General features: G+C 36.7%; 1 protein-coding gene across 1 annotated transcript in view; it reads left to right on the plus strand.

Annotated features, from left to right (window-relative positions):
- The first annotated feature begins 2031 nt into the window (after window positions 1-2031).
- The window catches only part of LOC146001361 (putative gustatory receptor 28b), a 28281-nt gene continuing 11171 nt past the window's right edge, over window positions 2032-19141 (plus strand). Inside the window, exons 1-4 of the mRNA XM_083138676.1 lie at window positions 2032-2115; window positions 2889-2957; window positions 8319-8408; window positions 18791-19020. Coding sequence (XP_082994802.1) covers window positions 2032-2115; window positions 2889-2957; window positions 8319-8408; window positions 18791-18880 — 333 coding nt within the window. The 3' untranslated portion in view covers window positions 18881-19020. The remainder of the gene's footprint in view (window positions 2116-2888; window positions 2958-8318; window positions 8409-18790; window positions 19021-19141) is intronic.

The following is a 19141-nucleotide window of genomic DNA, read 5'->3' on the forward strand; positions in this document are numbered from 1 at the left end:
CGAAAGAGGCCGTATGTAAATAAGGTGAATCGCAGAAATAGACTTTCATTCGCGAAAGAGCACATCCACAAGGACCAGGAATTTTGGGATAGTGTCATATGGTCAGACGAGTCCAATATTAATATATACGGGTCAGATGGGATAAATAGGGTCTGGAGAAAATCAAATATAGACAATGATCACATTAGCACAGATCCAACAGTTAAACACGGTGGTGGGTCATTAATGATTTGGGGCTGTATGTCGTCCAAAGGTGTTGGTTTATTGATGGTATCATGGATGCATATGTCTAATTGGACATATCGAAGAACAATGTAAAGCAGAGTGCCCAAAAAATGGACATTCCGCCCATCTACAGATTCCAACAAGTTAATGACAGTAAGCATAAGGCGCGAGTTAACATGAATTGACTAATATGGAATGTGCCCAAACTACTACAAACACCAGCTCAAAGTCCAGACTTAAATCCCATTCAGCATTTATGGGCTATTTTGAAAAGGCGAGTCCATAAAGCAGGCGCCAAGTCCAAACAAGAGTTGAAAATTGTTGTGAAAGCCGAGCGGAATAAAATAAGCTCTGAAACATGTCGGAAACTGGTTAATTCTATGAAGAACAGGTGTCAAGCAGTAATTAAAGCCCAAGGATACGCTTCAAAGTATTAGAACTGTTAGTCAATTTGCTCTGAATATACTTTTTTCTTTTACATTATTAAGTGTACGAATAGAAAAGTTGTACAAAAAATGGCATGTTTCTCTTTCAGTTTCATTTAATTTATTATTGTCATTGGTTATACAGAATGTGGGTAAGATTTTATGTTCCTAATGATATTAGTTATTGAATTGTAAAGAAACAATTTCGATAGAGTGTATTTACTTTCAGATATTAAAGCATTTTCTTTGAAAATCCGGGTGTACGAATAAGAATGTTACATACTGTACACCCCTACGACAAACAACAAGTAAATTATGTGTAATAACTTAGTCGATTTACCATCAATTTGAGTCTGAAACAGTTTCATTATTTTTGCAATCTTTTGTTGAAGTACACATAGAACACACCCAGGACCGTTTCAAATTAAGACTGAGTCAATACTGATATTGCAGTACAATATTTATGAACTTCGCAATGCCATTTCGTTGTCGTGTATTAGATGCTAATATGGACACCAGAGGGTATCTTTCTGATGCTCAACTGTCTCTTGTTCCCATGTATTGTCTATCGAAGCTCATGAGTACAATGCCGCTTTCAGTAAAAAACACACGTGGCATATACTGTCTTCAATGGTCATGGCTAAGTTTCTTACATTTCGTCGTTCACTTACTTGCCTTATTTTCGTTTATTTTGTACCTATTACTGTACGAATTCTCTCGTGTATTGGCAATGAGAAATGTACAGAATACAATGAAATTTGTCTTTGCTTGTTCTATGGCATTTGTGTTCTTTGTGTCGATGTTGTCATTGTGCGTTGTCAACCTCAAAGCCAAGCTTCTCTTGAAACTTGTTGGTCGAGTTTCAGCAGTGAACATGGATCTTGCTTTACCAACGACATTTCACCGTACGCTTCTTAAACGGAATGTTATTCAGATGTGTACAAGGCTTCTCATTTTTACAGGAGCTGTTGTTTTTGGTTGCTTGGAGACATTTATACACAATACATTTGTACCCCAATTTTGTATTTGGATGTATCTGACTTACTTCAGTATTTCTTGTCAGTTCTGCAGCGTTTGTTGTTTACTGAAAGAGTTCTTTTATAATCTAAATAAGCAAATAGAATCACTAACTGATCCTATCACTGTTTACTCGAACACAATATCACAACAGCAACATACAGGTGAAAGTTCTCAGCATATCAGTTTGTCTAATTTGAGAAATATTCATGGAAACTTATGTGACATCATTACGCGAGTAAGCTCATTTTATGGTTTTAATATGTTGTGCCTAATAACGACCTACGTTGCTGGAAATCTGTCAAGTCTCTATTTTGCTATTTTTGGGTTCCTTGGTCCACAAAACAAGAGAATAGTTATTGATATGTTGAACATAATCACGTGGGTTTCTTTCGTGGCAACTGAATTATTCACAGCAGCAGCAATTTCGTCTACAGTTGTTAAAGAGGTAAGGTATACTGACGGTCTCAGCTCGTCCTTCCGTGGATTGTGTTTGTATTTATTTTTTTTTGTTTTATTGTTCACTTAATATTGATTATTTAATATATATTCCTTTACGTGTATGTTTTATTTTATGTGCAGCTTACTGTTCTATACGAAGCTTATTATTGTATATGTAGACAACAGTGGCGGCGATATTGGGGGCGAGGGCATTTGCCCCCCATTTTTTGCCACGTTTGCCTCCGCAGTATGCTAAACCTTATCCACAATAATAATAATAATAATAATCCGTGGCTCTACAGCCCTGGAAGGGCCTCGGCCTATCTCCCGACTGCTAGTCTCCCTCCCACAATCCTACGTAGACCAAGTTAATTTCATTGCCTGTGCATTTTTTAGGATAATTTTGCACACACTCTAAATTAACTTCATCTCTTATGGCTATTCTGCCTTATGGAGATGGTTAACATACAGACATACCATAAAAATGCCGCGGTAATTTTGTGGAGCTAAAAATGTATTTTGAATTTAAATAGAAAACGTTTTTTTACTTGCACCTACCAGGAGCAATATGCCTTTAACAAAGAGGTCAGATGCACCACAAAAGACACCTGTCAGTATGACCAAACCAAAGATATTTTTCATCCAATAATCAAGGAAGTAAGCATTCAGGTGTCTTGAATTCAAAGTGAAAATATCATTATTGGGACTCAGCACTTTATTCATAGCCTATGACGTAACTTTTATCGCACTCCTAATACAATTGATTTTTATCTGTTACAGGCCAAACGTACTGGAGCACTCCTATGTCAACTAGCTGACATTTCTCTAGATGCAGAGACAAAAGAAGAGGTAAGGTTTGTTATGTTTCAAGTCAAACATACGCAGTGGCGGATTACCAACTAGGCCCACTAGGCACGTGCCTAGGGGCGGCAACTCTTGGGGGCGGCAAATCTTTTTTCCAGAATATCAAGAATAATAAAAAGTGTCTTACGTACACAGTGACAATTTAGACCTATGAAACCAATGTTTCAAATCAACGGTTTGCAACACTTACGCTTCATACGAAAGAAACCTTGATGAATCGGATTTATGTGTTATCAAGTAATGTTTCGTTGCTCTGCCTCCTTCAGGCGCCAATCAATTTGTTTTTAACCCGTGCTGTGGCTTTTATCGCTTACAATGACAATGCAAGCCTTTGTTGATTTGTTTTTGTAAATACATATCCCTCGATCTTCCACTAAGCGTTTGTTAATGGCCAGGCAGGAAAGAAGACTGATTGTTTGAAACTCGCATCTGTAACAATGCCAGTCTTAAAAAAAAAATAAACACATAAACACTGCTGTGAGTGAGTGAGTGCAGCTTTCGTGTGGACCGCAACTAGTGCGTTTGCGATTTGGTGTTTTTTTTTATGCAGCAGGTAGCATGAAGCGAACAAAGTTAAGTGGGGCGGCTTTTCGTAAACTTGCAAACGAAAAGCGTGAAAGAGAAGCAACCGTACAGAAAAAGCTTGGTACAGTGGACACTTTTTTTAGGCGAAAGGAACAAGTGATTTCCGAAAGCAGTCCAAAAATTGAAGTGGAAGCGGCTACATCGAGTGAACTCTGTGAAACGCAAAATGTCGAAAATATTGTGGGTTTAGTGGAGGAAGAAAGTGCACCTGAGATAGTGTCCCCTCAGTTCGTAGGAGTTCCTGATTGTGACAGTGAGAGTGCAAATTTCGTCAGTGACGATCCTGCCGAGTGGTGTCTGAATGAGTCTACAATTGACATTCTTCTAAGACGTGGAATTAATCAGAATGCTGAAAACGATTTTTCTAAATCGCAAAGACTCATAGCAGGTAAGACAAGATTTTTAAATAATAGTGTTTTTTTCGTAAACTTGTAAATGGAGAATCAATTTTGCGGAATTATTTGGTATATTCGTGCAGCACTGGTGCCGTTTATTGTGCATCATGCAGGTTGTTCAAGGGCAAGACAAACATCGCAACTCACGGCATTTCAGACTGGAAAAACATTTCAAATATTCTAGCATCACATGAAAATTCTGAAGAAGACAAAAACTGCGAGTTGGCACTCTTAACAAGGCAGAAATCTGTTCGGACCTTGGGGAACCATTTTCAATCACATATTCAGACGGAACTTACGTACTGGGTCAGTGCAAATTAGTTACTACTTTTCTTTTGAGAAGGGCGCACATTAAGTTTGTGCCTAGGGGCGGCGAGGAAGCTTAATCCGCCACTGAACATACGTTTAAGAAATTGAAGACATTTCTTGATGCAGGTCCGTACGCACGCACATACACACACACACTAACGTACGCGGGATTTTTTTTGTAGGGGTTTGGAATTACAAATGTGTATATTAATTACGGAAACGTGCAAGTTTACGGTGTTTATTATCATTCATTTTGCCACGGTCTTGTCTATCGGATTAATCTCTCTGCAGGTGCGGAGCAAGTTGCAACGGTCGAGTGAGTGACGTCACCTATCAGACTGAGGGCCATGTCCCGAGCGGCCAGCGTGGAATGGATATTTCCACTTTGACATGAAAAACGTTTTAAATCCATTCATTTTACAGATAAGGACACAAACATGAGATGTGCAAAATATCTCGGCGATATTTGTTTCGGTTCTCGAGAAACACGCCTTCAAACACGGCTGAAATTCACCTCCTACGTCACGGATTTGACGTCATCACTTAGAAATGCGTGCAGGCGGGGCTTCTGCTCGTCCCGTCAACTTAGCATGAGCCGCGGAAGCGACAGAAAATTCACTTGTTACCGTGTAAAACAAGTATCTTACAACTTCCAGTGCAAAAATCTGTGCTCCATTTCTTGGAGATGAATTATGCCCTAGCAGTATAGTAGTATTTACTATAATTCAGCCACTCGGTAGAGGGTTTTCCCATTAGGGTGACAAAGCAAACCTTGTAACAGTCAATGGCTGAACACGTAAACAGCCTTGTTCATTGCGAATACATAGGTTAGTTCTGACAGGCAAGAATTTAATGTTATAGGAATGCCTTTTCTGGAATTACATTTATTTTCGTCATAATATTTTCTTCACAAATTTTAAGATAATACTTTTAGAACACACTGGTTTACACGCCAATTTCTGCAATATAAGAGGCGATAATGTATAAATAGGTACGGTGAGTTTTTAAATTTCCTGCAGTAAATGACAGTTTTCTTCAGTTAATATATATTGCAAATTTTTGTATTTAGCCTACTTTTATTTCGCTTTTCCGTTCTCTTTGTTTAACCGCAACGATGAGAACGCATGGTTAATTTATTATGTATCATCTCTAACATCACATTTCTTCCCACTTTTGGCTAATCGCTACAATGAAGATGAATAACTACAAGCTGTATTCGAAGTCAGGGTGCAGGAGTACACCCCCCCCACACACACACACACTCTACCACCAACTGCACAATCTAAGTATCACCCAACCTGCCACGATAAGAGATGAACTTTTTCTTCTGTCCCATCTCATTTCGAAAACATTCACTTGTCCCATCTCCTTTTATGAGACGAGACGGAACATGCCTCGTCTCGTGAACAACATTAACAATAGAAGCATCCTCCTAGCTGTCCCCAAAGTCTCGAGCAAACATTCTCCCATGTAACAATTTCCAGTTCAATGAAATGTCACTCACAAGGAAACAGTCATGCCCAGGTCGAGTCAAACCTGGAACATGCGACTTCCTCAGATAAATCATGAATTTTGTGTATAATAATTACAACGCCAGTTCATTCCTGGTAATTCTGAATCTGCGGTTTGGTTTGCATATATAAGCAGGATAATATTTAGTTTTCGAGGGCTGTACCGTCGAAACGAGGAGAGTCTCTCTCTCTCTCAAAAAAAAAAAAAAAAAAAAAGTAAATAAGAAAGGTTTTCTTTTGGATTTATAATGATAAGCCTTTGCATACGTTGTTAATTTTATATTTTTCTAGACTTGAGACGAGAACGAGAATTGCCCTCCCAAACCGAGACGGATGTTTATAAATTGAGACGAGACTGTCAATGAGACATTTACAAATAAACACGAGACAGACATTTACAACTCTCAACGAGAACGAGACCAAGGCTGCCATGTCTCGTCTCGATAGGATCCTTAGTGGTGAAGTTGGGAACCAACCAATTAATGCGTTCGGGGTAACGAGATGAGGCGGCTTTTTTCGCAGTACAAAATTCAAAATAATTATATCGTAGCATTTCAGTATGGGATATTGTTATACACATGGGCGTATATATAGTTCACGGGGACGGAGGGATGGATCAACTTTTGGTATGATTAGGGTTGCTTTATTTCGTAAGTGGAAATCCAAGACGCTGCTGGTCGGAAGCTTGTTGGGGATCAGGGGGGAGGGGAAGGGGTGCTGGGCCCGACAAAGTTGTGTGTATGTAGTCACACTACTTATTAGTATTGATACTTTTCTGTTCATCTTGTGTCACTACGTTTTTAAGAACCAAATTTCTTTAATATGATTCGAGGGGGAAAAAATAACTGATTTGACAGTCTCAATGTAGTTTCTTATCGCAGAAATTCCGAAACTATCAGGAAATTGCAGATATTAGTCTGCAGTCCTATCTGGTGTGTGGAATTACGAAATTTCCTTCACATCCATATCCCGTCCTATACGTCTCCAATTTAAGAGAATGAAATAAGTCCGAAGGAATTTTTTATGAACAAGCGGATAGAACAAGGAAACTGGTAATTTTAGTGAACCAAAAAGGGGGGAGGTCGGACCCGTTCAATACGCCCATGGTTATACACATTATTTCCTTGTAATAATTATACATAAACTAAGTATAGATATGTACTGTGAAACTAATGTAATCTTCTCAGTGTATTTTCTCTTATCTGCACAAAGATATTTGATCATAATTTGCGCAACAGAAATGGAACACAAACTGAAATTGCTTTATGGAGAAGAAAGTTAAATAGGCTTTATAAATAAAGTGAAGAATGTGAAAATTCCTATTTTGCACTACATAGGTTGCGGTAAATAACGATAAATATAAGTTTAAAAAATATTTTTGAGTGTCTGGTCAGCAACCAATTTTATAAGCAATATTTTTCGCATTGCCTGAGAACACACACGCAGCTGAACCCTTTCATTTATCTTGCACGTGAGCAGCAGGGATATTTCATAGAAAATTATCATTACAATTTTAAAAACTACACCCTGGAAAAATGACCCCTGCAAGTTCTCGCGTTTCTCTGCGTCCAGTTTAAGGCAGAAACGAGACTTCCAAAGTTTTGCACGAAAAACTTCGTAAAAGTGTTGCAAAGGCAATGAAATTTACTTGGATCCTTGACGTCATTGCACGTAGTGCGCTGTAGGAAAGACATATTATGCTCAAACTAGATAAAAGTCGCCTGGGGTTCGGTAGAACCGGTGGCAACCCACCATCGTGAGGAAATTGGGGAGCTACGAGTGAGTAGCGTAACCCGGTCTGAGAAATCTCCTATAACGGCTGAGGATTCGACGTGCTCACCCCAAGTCAGGTTGGAGGTGTGGTTGAATTACTGGTTGAAGATCTCCACACCTCTAAACTGTGCCTCAAAAAAAAAAAAAAAAAAAAAAAAAAAAAAAGGCAGTTGGGAGGGAGATGGGCCAAGACCCTTACGGGCTGTAGAGCCACGGGTTATTATTATTATAAAATTTCGACTATAGTGCACAAATGAATAACAACTATGTTAACTAATTAACTTTTTTCAGACCGGTAAAATGTCACAAATAAATGATGTGCGTTTAGCGGGTTAAGGCGTTCACTCGTCTTGAGATCGTTCGCTGCGGGACGGCGTAGGTTCGAATCCGGCTCTGGTCGGAATTTATTCGGCCTACGTATAGGGCCGGTGGCAATCCACCATCGTGAGGAAATTGGGGAGCTTCGAATGAGTAAGCGTAATCCGGTCCCGGAAACCTACTATAACGGCTGGGGATACGTCGGGCTGACCCCCGACTATTTCAATACTGGTTGCAGATCTCCACGCGTGGGAGGGAGACCGGCAGTCGGTAGGTAAGCCAAGGCCCTTCAGGGCTGTTGCGCAAAGGATTATTATTATTGCCAAATATTCTTATTTGGTGTTTCTAATAAAATATGTAATAATAATATTTATTATATTATTTTTGATATTATTGTGTGAGAATGACATTCCACGCATCTGTTTGAGATGTAATTGATTGTTTCTTCCTTCCAGATTCAACTCTTTTCGATGCAATTGCTTCATCACAAAATTGAATTTTCCGTATGTGGATTGTTCCCTTTGGATTTCACACTTCTTTATTCTGTGAGTATATGGTCTATTTCTTTATTTAATGCACGAAATGTCGGCATTGTTCTCCGTATCGTCTTCATATTTAAGCTTGAGTCTCGTTTCCTCTCCGTCCCCTACAAAAACTTCTATCCGGTTCCGAATCTCGAATTTTTTTTTTTCATAAAACAAGTGAAAAACGAGAAAAATACATTCTATTTAATAGATGCACATAAACAAATACCTACATTCTCTTCATTGTAAAACAGCGGCGGCGCCAGGATTAATCATCAAGGGGTGCTGAGGGGGTGCGGAAAGAAATTTAGGGGTGCAATGTTGAAAATAAGGAAAACCATGAAACACGCATGCAACCTTTCAGATACACGTTGCAGCCTTATTGAACTATGTAGTGAAATAATAAAATAAATTATCCTTGTCTTTAAAAACACAATTTTTGAACCTTTTCAATGTAACCAATGGAGGTACCAAATACGTACATAGTACATTGTATACATTCCGTCTACCACTTCAGGACAAAACGCGAAGTGCACAGCAACTTCGTCTTAGTTATAATCCCTTCTGCCGCACTATCCCCAAGAACGAACTGTAAAATTTCTTCGTGAATATTGGGCCTCTTTCGAACGGGTTTTGAAAAAGCCTGAAATGGTACGTTTACTAGACATGTTACGTGGAACAAATACACAGAAAGTATTAACAACAAAACTACACTTCACGTTACAACTCGCGTTAATAATTTCGCGAGCACGACTTGGTCAGTGACTTGGTGAACCTTGACTTGGTGATACCTTGAAAGCAGCTGAAATTTTTGCTCCAGTGTGAGGAAGAACAAATAGACGGAAAGTAAACAGTTTATCAACAATGCAAAAGGACCGCTGATCTTTAGAAAGGCTGCCGCCAGTACAGGAAAGTATGTAGCCTATATCGGCATCTCTTTCAGATTATTGTATGCATCCTGATGCATACAATAATAACGGTCTTACTTCAGTATAATCTCTAACATTCGACGCTCGATATGACGACATGACATAATATGATATTAGGGTTAGTATTTTCAGTTTAACGTAGGGGGTGCTGAAGGGGGTACGGAAGAAAATTAAGGGGTGCGCAAGCACCCCCTCGCGCTCCCTGGCGCCGCCCCTGTTGTAAAACAACCTTTGGAGGAAAATTATCTTCCTTGTGATGTGACTGCTCTCTATTACAGCACAAAATAAATTTTCTGTCTCTCCTTGTTAATAAAAAATAAATGTGATTCATGACAGAATTTTAGAATTTTATTTCGAGAGAGGGGCTCATCCCTTATTAGCACGGGCGTCGCCAGAGGTTGATTAGTATAAATAATAACGACAATAATAATTATTGTTATTTTACAATAATAACTATTATAAGTTATTAAAAATATACCAATTTCAATCCAAATTTATTATTATTACATAAATGGAGATTGCTACTTGATCCATCCACCGTATCAGTGAAGATCTAACATAATTGTTGTCCATTAGTTGTCTTATATTTTGTACAGTTAGTGTGCTGAAAATCATAGTTTTTGCACTTTATTACCTTTTACACAATCGTTCAAAAAAAGGCCTTAACAGTTAGTGGTAAATTTTACTCATAAAGTTTATATTCTGTGACCTCTCGCAAAGAAAACTGTAAGTTTTGGAAGCTGTGGATCTTTGGATTAAGTGGTAGAATATAAAAAAATAACCTGGTCCCTCTATTACACACTAAATGTTTTTCGATGTAATGCAGCTTTTACTGTGGTTATAACTTTATTTCTGTTATTAACAGTACAAGTAACATTTAAGTTAGACATTAGTAGGATTTCTGGGTAGGTTTTAGCCTCCTTAGCTCTCCCCATGGCTGCGTGCCTGATTCATGATGTCTTTTAACTTCAGATGTGCAGTGTGCAATGACGTTTCTTTCTAACAACACTTAAGTATTTAGCAACATTGGCAACAAAAAATACCAGTTTGGATTAAAAATCAAAACCTGATTTGCTGCTGCATTTTCTTTATTAAAATTTCCACGTTATATCAGAATAGAAAATATGAAATGTAAAAAAAATGTAACTGGTGCATAACTTAATAGTTAAAACCAAGTAAATGCATTTTAGAAATTCCAGCTATCAACCTCAGAAGTTTGTTTCATATTCGCTAATTCATGGAATATTCGTTTGGGAAAATAAACTAAATTGAGATTAGAGTTTATAAGCAAGATACATATTATCAATTAGTGACAATCATATAGCACATCCTTGTATTCTAATTTTCAAATTCTTAGAATGAGACGAAAGGTTTCAGGTTACGTCTCGATTTTACAAATTTCGATCTAGGCTTGACATATCTCGTAGGACTGACGGTAGCTGTTTATTCTGATTTTTTTTTCAGGGGACAAGGGGGGGGTTGGAGTTTAAGGTTAAATTTAGAGCCAAAATGACCATAAATTTGGCCTTTGTGGTGATAAATAACTGTCTTGTGGAGTTCATGCCTGGATATTTTTTAAAGTGTTCTCGGTATAGTAATAATAATTTGTATTCATGTCCAGATATTATTAGAATGATTAAATCAAGAAGACTTAGGTGGGCAGGCTATGCGGCACGAATGGGAGTGGAAAGAACAGTTTACAGGATTCTTGTTGGGAAGCCTGATGGTAAGAGACCAGTAGGAAGACCAAGACGAAGATGGAGGGATAATGTTGATATGTACCTAAAGGAAATCGGTAGGGATGGGAAAAAGTATATAGATCTTGCTCAGGATAGGGACAGTTGGAAGGCCTGTGTTGCTGCAGCCATGAATCTTCGGGTTTAAGCATGCTAGGGAGTTAGTGATCTCTGTTTCGGTACTGTTATTAATGTGTGGTTGCAGGCCCGTAGCAAGGATTTTATTTCGGGAGGGGGCTCATTCGTTATCAGTAGCTGACATCTAAAGGTGAAAAAAAGGGGGTCTACAACCCTGAAGATAAATTTCTTAGCATGGTACAAATTACTATTCAAGATGTTTAATCCTGATAAAGAAGTAAAATTAATTACCACTATGCACTTTATAAAATATGTATTTCTTTGATTTCGGGTGGGGCTTCAGCCCCCTTAGCCCTCCTCCTGGGTACGTGCCTGAATGGTTGATATTAGTAGCGAGAGAAAAATGTCCCTATGTGACAGCTTGCACGCAGTAAAAATGTATATTTTTGGATGCTTGTAAGCATTTTTCTCATTATTTTATGACGTATAGATATTTCAGCGAAAAATTCTGCGTTGTGCATCTCCTGTGTGTAACATGACGTACTTCAATAAATTGAGAGGACTTGGGGGAATGGAAGTGAGTTTTCATGGTGGTATCGTTTGGATTCTGTGTGAATAGCGTGTTGAAGTGTTTGTTTTTCTAGTTTGAGATCTAATTAATTGAAGTTTGATTTGAGAATAATAGTTCTAGAGTTACAAGATTAAATCTCTCTATACATTTTACATTTGATATGTGAAAGAGAAAAGCGAAATAAAAACGCTTGTGATTTCCCAAGATGGCTCAGGTTGTGAAGGTTAATGAAGAAAATGTAATGCAAGCAATCCAGAGTGATATGAATGTGATTGTACCTGAACAGTTAGCGGAAATGGAAGTTAGTGATAACACTTCGGGTCGGGTACCCTATTCTACACCCTCGAATTAAGACTTCTTTCAAAAGAGGTCGATCTAATGAAGAATGCTCGGAACCTGAAGTGGAGAAAAACCCAAAAAATCCGAAAGTAAGTGCAAGTACAAAGGTTGGTGTTGCTAAATATAGAAATGAGGCATATGATATGTCTTTATATTATGAGGGACATCAAGGCCCATATATCGTGTTGGTGGACAGTACATTACCTGGATCACACAGCTTCAATACGGTAAAATTAGGTTATAATTTATGTAAGGAGAAGGTTGATGTTTTGAATTCGTTAAAGTGGTTTGAAGCAGGCAAAATTGATATTTCGCACAGCATATGATGCAAATAAATTTGCTAAAAATGAATTCATCAAGGAAAAATACCATTTAGAAGCCAGAATCCCTAAAGGTCTATTAGTGAGAGAAGGATTAATATATGGTGTACCTACCGACATCCCAGTAGACGAGATAATCGAAGACATTAGAGCTGAAGTTTCAATAATAGATGTAATAAGGATGAAGAAAACTTTTTTCAATGAAGAGGGGGAAGTAAGGCAAGAACCTACTAAACTGATTAGTGTAACATTCCAATCTCAACAGTTACCAAAAGAAGTGAAGTTGTGGAGCCAAATATTTGAAGTGAAGCCAAAAGTCAGATCTGTGATTTTATGTAAGAAATGTTTCCGTTTCTCACACTCACAAACACAGTGTAAATTCTCTCCCGTGTGTTATAGATGCGGTCAAGCGGAACATGGAATCTGCAATGCCAGTCCTAAATGTATTAATTGCAAGGGAAACCACTTATCTACAGATAAGCCTTGTGTAAGATGGGAGCAAGAGAGAGAAATACAAAGGCTGATTGCTTATAACAACTTCTCCTATCAAGATGCAAAGAAACAAGTACTTTTGGGAATTGATCCACGAAATGAACGGCGAACATATGCGACCTCTGCTAAAGACTTTCCTAAATTGCTGGAGATAAGAAAGGAATCAATAAACAAGGAAAGCCCTTGCACATCAGAAAGTTCTACTACAAACAGATTTAATTCTGTTACAGATTGGGAAAATAGTAGAAATGACACATATCTGAGTAACCTCTGTTGGAAGAAAGTACCACCAGAATCTGACCGGTCTTATGAAAGTTTTAAAAAACAACACGGGGAAAATTTTAGACTGCATTCTGCTTCACAATTGAGGAAAACAATTAAACCTGTTTTGATAAAGGACAAAAATAAACACAAGGATCCACAAATTGCGTCAACATCATCGGCAGTGGCTAATTCAAGTGAACCTGTGAGCACGACGTGTTCCTCTAAGGAACAGGATAGAAAATCAGATTCGATTGGATGCCGGACAACAGCAGAGAGTCCTTCTCAGAAAGAATCTCTAGTAAATCTGCTACATCTAATAGCAGAACTAACTACAACAATTTCAGTGAGCGATGATTTATTATATATTAGGAAAATAATATTAAAATGTAACGAAATTTCTGTACAAATTTTAAAACTAATTCAAGGCTTACAAGCTTTCGGGGACACCCCCTAATTTAAAACAACAATGTGGTGTTACCAGCAATGAAAATTCTTGCCATTAATAATACAATGGAATTTAAGATCCTTTTCTGCAAGGAAACTTCAATTAATTAAATTAATAGAGGAGTGTCACCTGTTAATTATTTGCGTTAGTGAGGTATGGGGTTTAAAATCAGAAAATATTCATATTGCTCACTATCATACTATATTAAATGATTATAATCTGGGAAATAAGGGTGTGGGAATTTTTGTTCATGAAAGTGTACCATTTCAACAAATTCAGTTTAATTCAACACATGATTTATTTTCCAAATATAATGTAGAAGTGGTCGGTTTAAAAATGCAGTTAAACAACTTACTTTATAATATTATTAGTTTGTATATTCCATCTCATTATACTTCTCAACAAATACAGAGCTCTCATCTAAATTCTCTTTTGTCTGGCTTTCAACATCCCCTTATCATAACAGGAGATTTTAATTGTCATAATACATTGTGGGGTGATCATAGAATTGATACTTTGGGAAAGACAGTTCAAGATTGGATGGATTATAATAACTTGAGAGTCATAAATGATGGATCTCCAACACATGTACCACCAAATGGAAACAATATGTCCTCAATTGATCTAACTTTAATATCTGATAATCAGTGTTTTGAATTTGTGTGGGAAATAGACTTTGATTTACGAACTAGTGATCATTTTCCATGTTTCATCACGCTAACATCATCTCAAAAATTTCCAAAATTAATAAAACAAAAAACAATTCGTAAGTGGAGCGTAAAGAGGGCAGGTTGGATGAAATATAATTCAGTTTTAGACTTACAATTTTCAGCTAAAGAATATCAAAACCAATATACTGTACAATATGAAAAATTTGTGGATATAATAACTCAAGTTATGGATTATGCCTGTCCGCGACTGAAACCGCAATATGATCGAAATTTTCCTAAAATAGATTGGTGGAATGAAGAATGTTTTCAAGCAAAAAGGAAGCGAATACAAGCATTGAAACAATTTGTAAGTGCTCCTTCACCTGCAACTTTGATAAATTTAAAACGAGCTACTGCAAAATCTAGAAAAGTATATATAAAGACTAAGAGATATTCATGGAAAAAATATTGCGAAAAAATAAACCCTAACACAAAATTAGACGTCATATTGCGCAAGTTCAGATCACTTAGAAAAGCACATGTAAGTCGGACTTTACCTTTGTCCACTGAATGGAAAACTGATTTTATTAATAAAGTAATCCCTACACCCTTTACATCAGCCTGCGAACCTCCTAATATATTCTACACGTTCTCATCTACATCAAAATACTCAAAGGGGTTCACATCCTCTATCACTGTAAATGAAATTCTTCAAGGGTCTAAAGATTCTGCTCCTGGCATTGATGGAATTACGTATTCTATGGTACGAAATCTTCCACAGAATGCACTAAGCATTTTATGTAAAATTTACAATCAAATATTCCTATCAGGTAAAATTCCCGCTGCATGGACCTGTCAAATTATTATGCCAATTCTAAAACCTAAAAAAAAAACCTTCGTTGGGTCAGCCATATCACCCAATAGCTCTTAATTCCGTACTGGCAAAATTTTTCGAAAAGCTTTTATTAAAAAGATTAGAGTGGTTTATGAAAGGTCAAAAGGTATTTTCTCCCAGACAAATGGGATTTCGTAAAGTTTATGGAACCCAAAATGCATTAGTAACATTATCTTCTCATATTTATAGCGTTATTAACAAAAACCAATCAGTACTTTCAGCCTTTATTGATATTCAAAGTGCATATGACAACGTAGATATTACTGTTCTATTGAGACAACTACAATTACTAAAAGTGCCACATTGCAACAATTAGGCTGAAAAGTTCGTAGGCTAACATAGTAAAAAATATTTTTTTGACAAAATTCGATTTTATTATTCAATATAGTTGCCTTTGAGGGCGATACAATTTTTCGATGCCATTTTTATAGTACGATTTCTCTTTAGCCTCAAAATAGGCCTCAGTTTAGGCGATTACCTCTTCATCAGTGCTAAATTTCTTTCCAGCGAGCATTCTTTTAAGGTCTGCAAACAGGAAAACGTCACTGGGGGCCAGATCTGGAGAATATGGTGGATGGGGAAGCAATTCGTAGTCTAATTCATATAATTTTGCCATCGTTTTCATTGATTTGTGACACGGTGCATTGTCTTGATGGAACAGCACTTTTTTCTTCTTCAAATGGGGCCGTTTTTTCGTGATTTCATCCTTTAAACGCTCCAACAACGCTATGTAATAATCGCTGTTGATGGTCTGGCCCTTTTTGAGGTAATCGATGAATATAATACCATGCGCATCCCAGAATACTGATGCCATAACCTTGCCAGCCGACTGTTGCGTCTTTCCACGCTTTGGATTCGGTTCATCACGTGCAGTCCACTCGGCTGACTGTCGATTGGACTCTGGAGTGTAGTTATGGAGCCATGTTTCATCCATTGTAATATATCGACGGAAAAATTCGTGTTTATTACGGTTGAATATCGCTAAACATTGCTCCGAATCATCAAAACGTTGTTGCTTTTGATCGATTGTGAGCACGCGGGGCACCCATTTTGCACACAGCTTTCGCATGTTCAAATATTCATGCACAATATGTCCAACACGTTCCTTTGATATTTTTAAAGTCTCAGCTATCTCGATCAACTTCACTTTACGATCATTTAAAATTATTTTGTGGACTTTTTTGATGTTTTCGTCGGTAACAGCCTCTTTGGGGCGTCCACTGCGTGCATCGTCTTCGATGCTCATTTCGCCTCGTTTAAATTTAGCAAACCACTTCTCAACGGTTGATTTTCCTGGTGCAGAGTCCGAATAATGTTTATCAAGCCAAGCCTTGGCTTCAACAGTATTTTTTTTCGCCAAAAAGCAATACTTTATTATCACACGAAATTCTTTTTTATCCATTTTTTCACAATAACAAAAGCTGCTTCACTCACAATGCTATATCTCACGAACTAATTATCCGGCAGCTGTGAAATTTATACACGTATCTTTTGAAGGTTAGTTCTAAGTAAAAATCACATGGATTTAATTCTAGTAACGCCATCTATGAGTCAGCCTATGAACTTTTCAGCCCAACTGTTATACTCATATTGACATGGAAATTGTTATCTAAAAGACAACTTTATTTTCATTTTGGTTCAGAAATGGTAGGTCCAATATATATTGGACAAGGACTACCACAGGGAAGCCCTCTTAGCCCATTATTATTTAATGTTTATTTATCAGATATTAAAACAATAATAGATTCCCCATTTCAGTTTCTACAATATGCTGATGATGTATGTATATATTTAGACTCAAACAATCACTTGAAAGATTTTTCAATGTTTGAAGATAAATTAATAGAATTTAACCAATGGTTAAAGCAGAAAAAATTATCAATATCTTTAGAAAAGTCCAAAATAGTAGTATTTAAACATAAGGGTCTTCAAAATATTTTCAACATTATTCCTAGGAGATTACAAATTCCAATTGTTTCAGAAGTAAAATATCTAGGTGTATACTTTGATGCATCATTATCATGCCAGTATCAAATAAATATGATGAAAAATAGATCCGATAAAATATTTAATTTATTTAAAGCTATGGCGAATACCAAATGGGGAGCACATCCTACCAGCATGTTTATGTTTTATAAGAATTATTATCGAGCAGTATTAGATTATGGATTAATGGTCTTGTGTAATCTTCCAGTAACAAAACTTTCTCCACTAGAAGTCCAGCAACGAAAAATCCTAAAAAGATGTTTGGGACTAATGAACAGTACTCCTAATGTAGTGGTATATATGGAGTCAGTAGAATGTTCGGTTTCTGTGAGGATAAAGTTAATTGCAATAAAAATGTTATTTAAAATACAACATTCACCATGGCATCCATTCAATAATGTTTTATTAAATCTTTTAGAGCTGCACGATTCAGGAATAACCAATCATAAATCAGCTACGCTTTGGGTACAACTATTTAGTAAATATCACCATGATTGTAGTCAAGTACTCATAGCAAGAACATTGCCAGTATACTCGTTAGAATTTTCCACACAACCAATTCAAAATATATATTTCCCGAAATATAATAATTCAGCTGAGTTTAGAGAATCTTGGGAAGACTTTTATCATATATATACGGATGGGTCTAAAACTGAAAGTGGAGTAGGATCAGCTCTTTATGATACTGAAAGAAATATATCAAAAATGTTTAGGTTACCAGTGGAGGCATCCATATTTACAGCAGAAATATATGCGGTATATCAAGCTTTGATTTATATTGGTACAGTTCCTGAACAGAAATTTCTAATACTGGTTGATTCGCAAAGTGTTTTACAAGCAATACAATCTAATTATAAAAAAAAAATTAAAATATCACCATATGTCATCAATTGTATTCGTGCAACTAATAGCTTAATTAGCAATGGAAAGGTAGTTCATTATGTGTGGGTAAAATCACACATTAATATTTACGGAAATGAACAAGCAGACAGATATGCAAAACAAGCTGCTCAGATGAATGAAACAATCCAGTTACCATTGCATTACACAGATCTTTTGCCGAGGGTTAAGAAGAAAATTTTTGAAGAATGGAACTTATGGTGTAATAATGCATTAGAAAGCGTTGGTGAAAGTTATCGTCCTTATGTTGATTACACTAGGAAAAAACCTTAGTTATATAATTGTAAAGATTCAAGAAATGCAATTGTTTTAATAAATAGACTAAGAAGTGGTCACGCGAGAACATATCATCATTTATTTAAAATACACATTTCAAAATCTCCGAATTGTGACTGTGGTGATTTAAGGGGTGATGCTCATCATATTATTTTGGAATGTCCAATTCACTCAGAGAGAAGAAAGACTTTATACAGAACATTGTCAAAAATTAATGTTCCTTTCCCTATTAATATGACTTCAATGTTGTATGCTCCAGATATTAGAATTGGATATGTTATACTTGCTTTTTAGAAAAGCTGATATAAAATTATAATATACTTCTGTTACTGACTGAGTTAATGTAGTTACATAAAATTGTATTTAAGAGCGTTTATGAACTTTGTGTATAAAATTTATATTAAAAATGTATCTTATGTACTTATAATGTATGCTGGGCATAAACAGCCATCTGTAAAGCTGTAAGTCCAATAAATCTTTGTTGAGTTGAGTTGAGTTCAATAAATTGAGTGTCTATTTCAGATTGCAGGAGCAGTGACCACGTATCTCATCATTTTAGTCCAATTCCAAACGGATGAGAGACAGGCAGAAATGTCTACAAAGCCATCGTAACACAGGACCAACACATGATGTCGTCTCAGCAGCGACCAACAAGGGGGGAAGAGGGGAGATCGCATTCTTGGACGTCACAGAGGGTTGAAGGGGGCAGACAAATTAATGTCCAATGTCGGAAGTGATAGCAAGAATATAGGGTTCGTACTTTCCTTGCATATAATTATCTTACACCCTTGTAGTTTAATATTATCTCATTATACTTTGTTGTTTATTGATCAACAATAATGAAAAATACTCGCCCCCCCAAAAAAATCCTCC

This window comes from Lepisma saccharinum, chromosome 17 (genome assembly GCF_977018435.1).
Source record: "Lepisma saccharinum chromosome 17, izLepSacc3.1, whole genome shotgun sequence".
NCBI lineage: Eukaryota > Metazoa > Arthropoda > Insecta > Zygentoma > Lepismatidae > Lepisma > Lepisma saccharinum.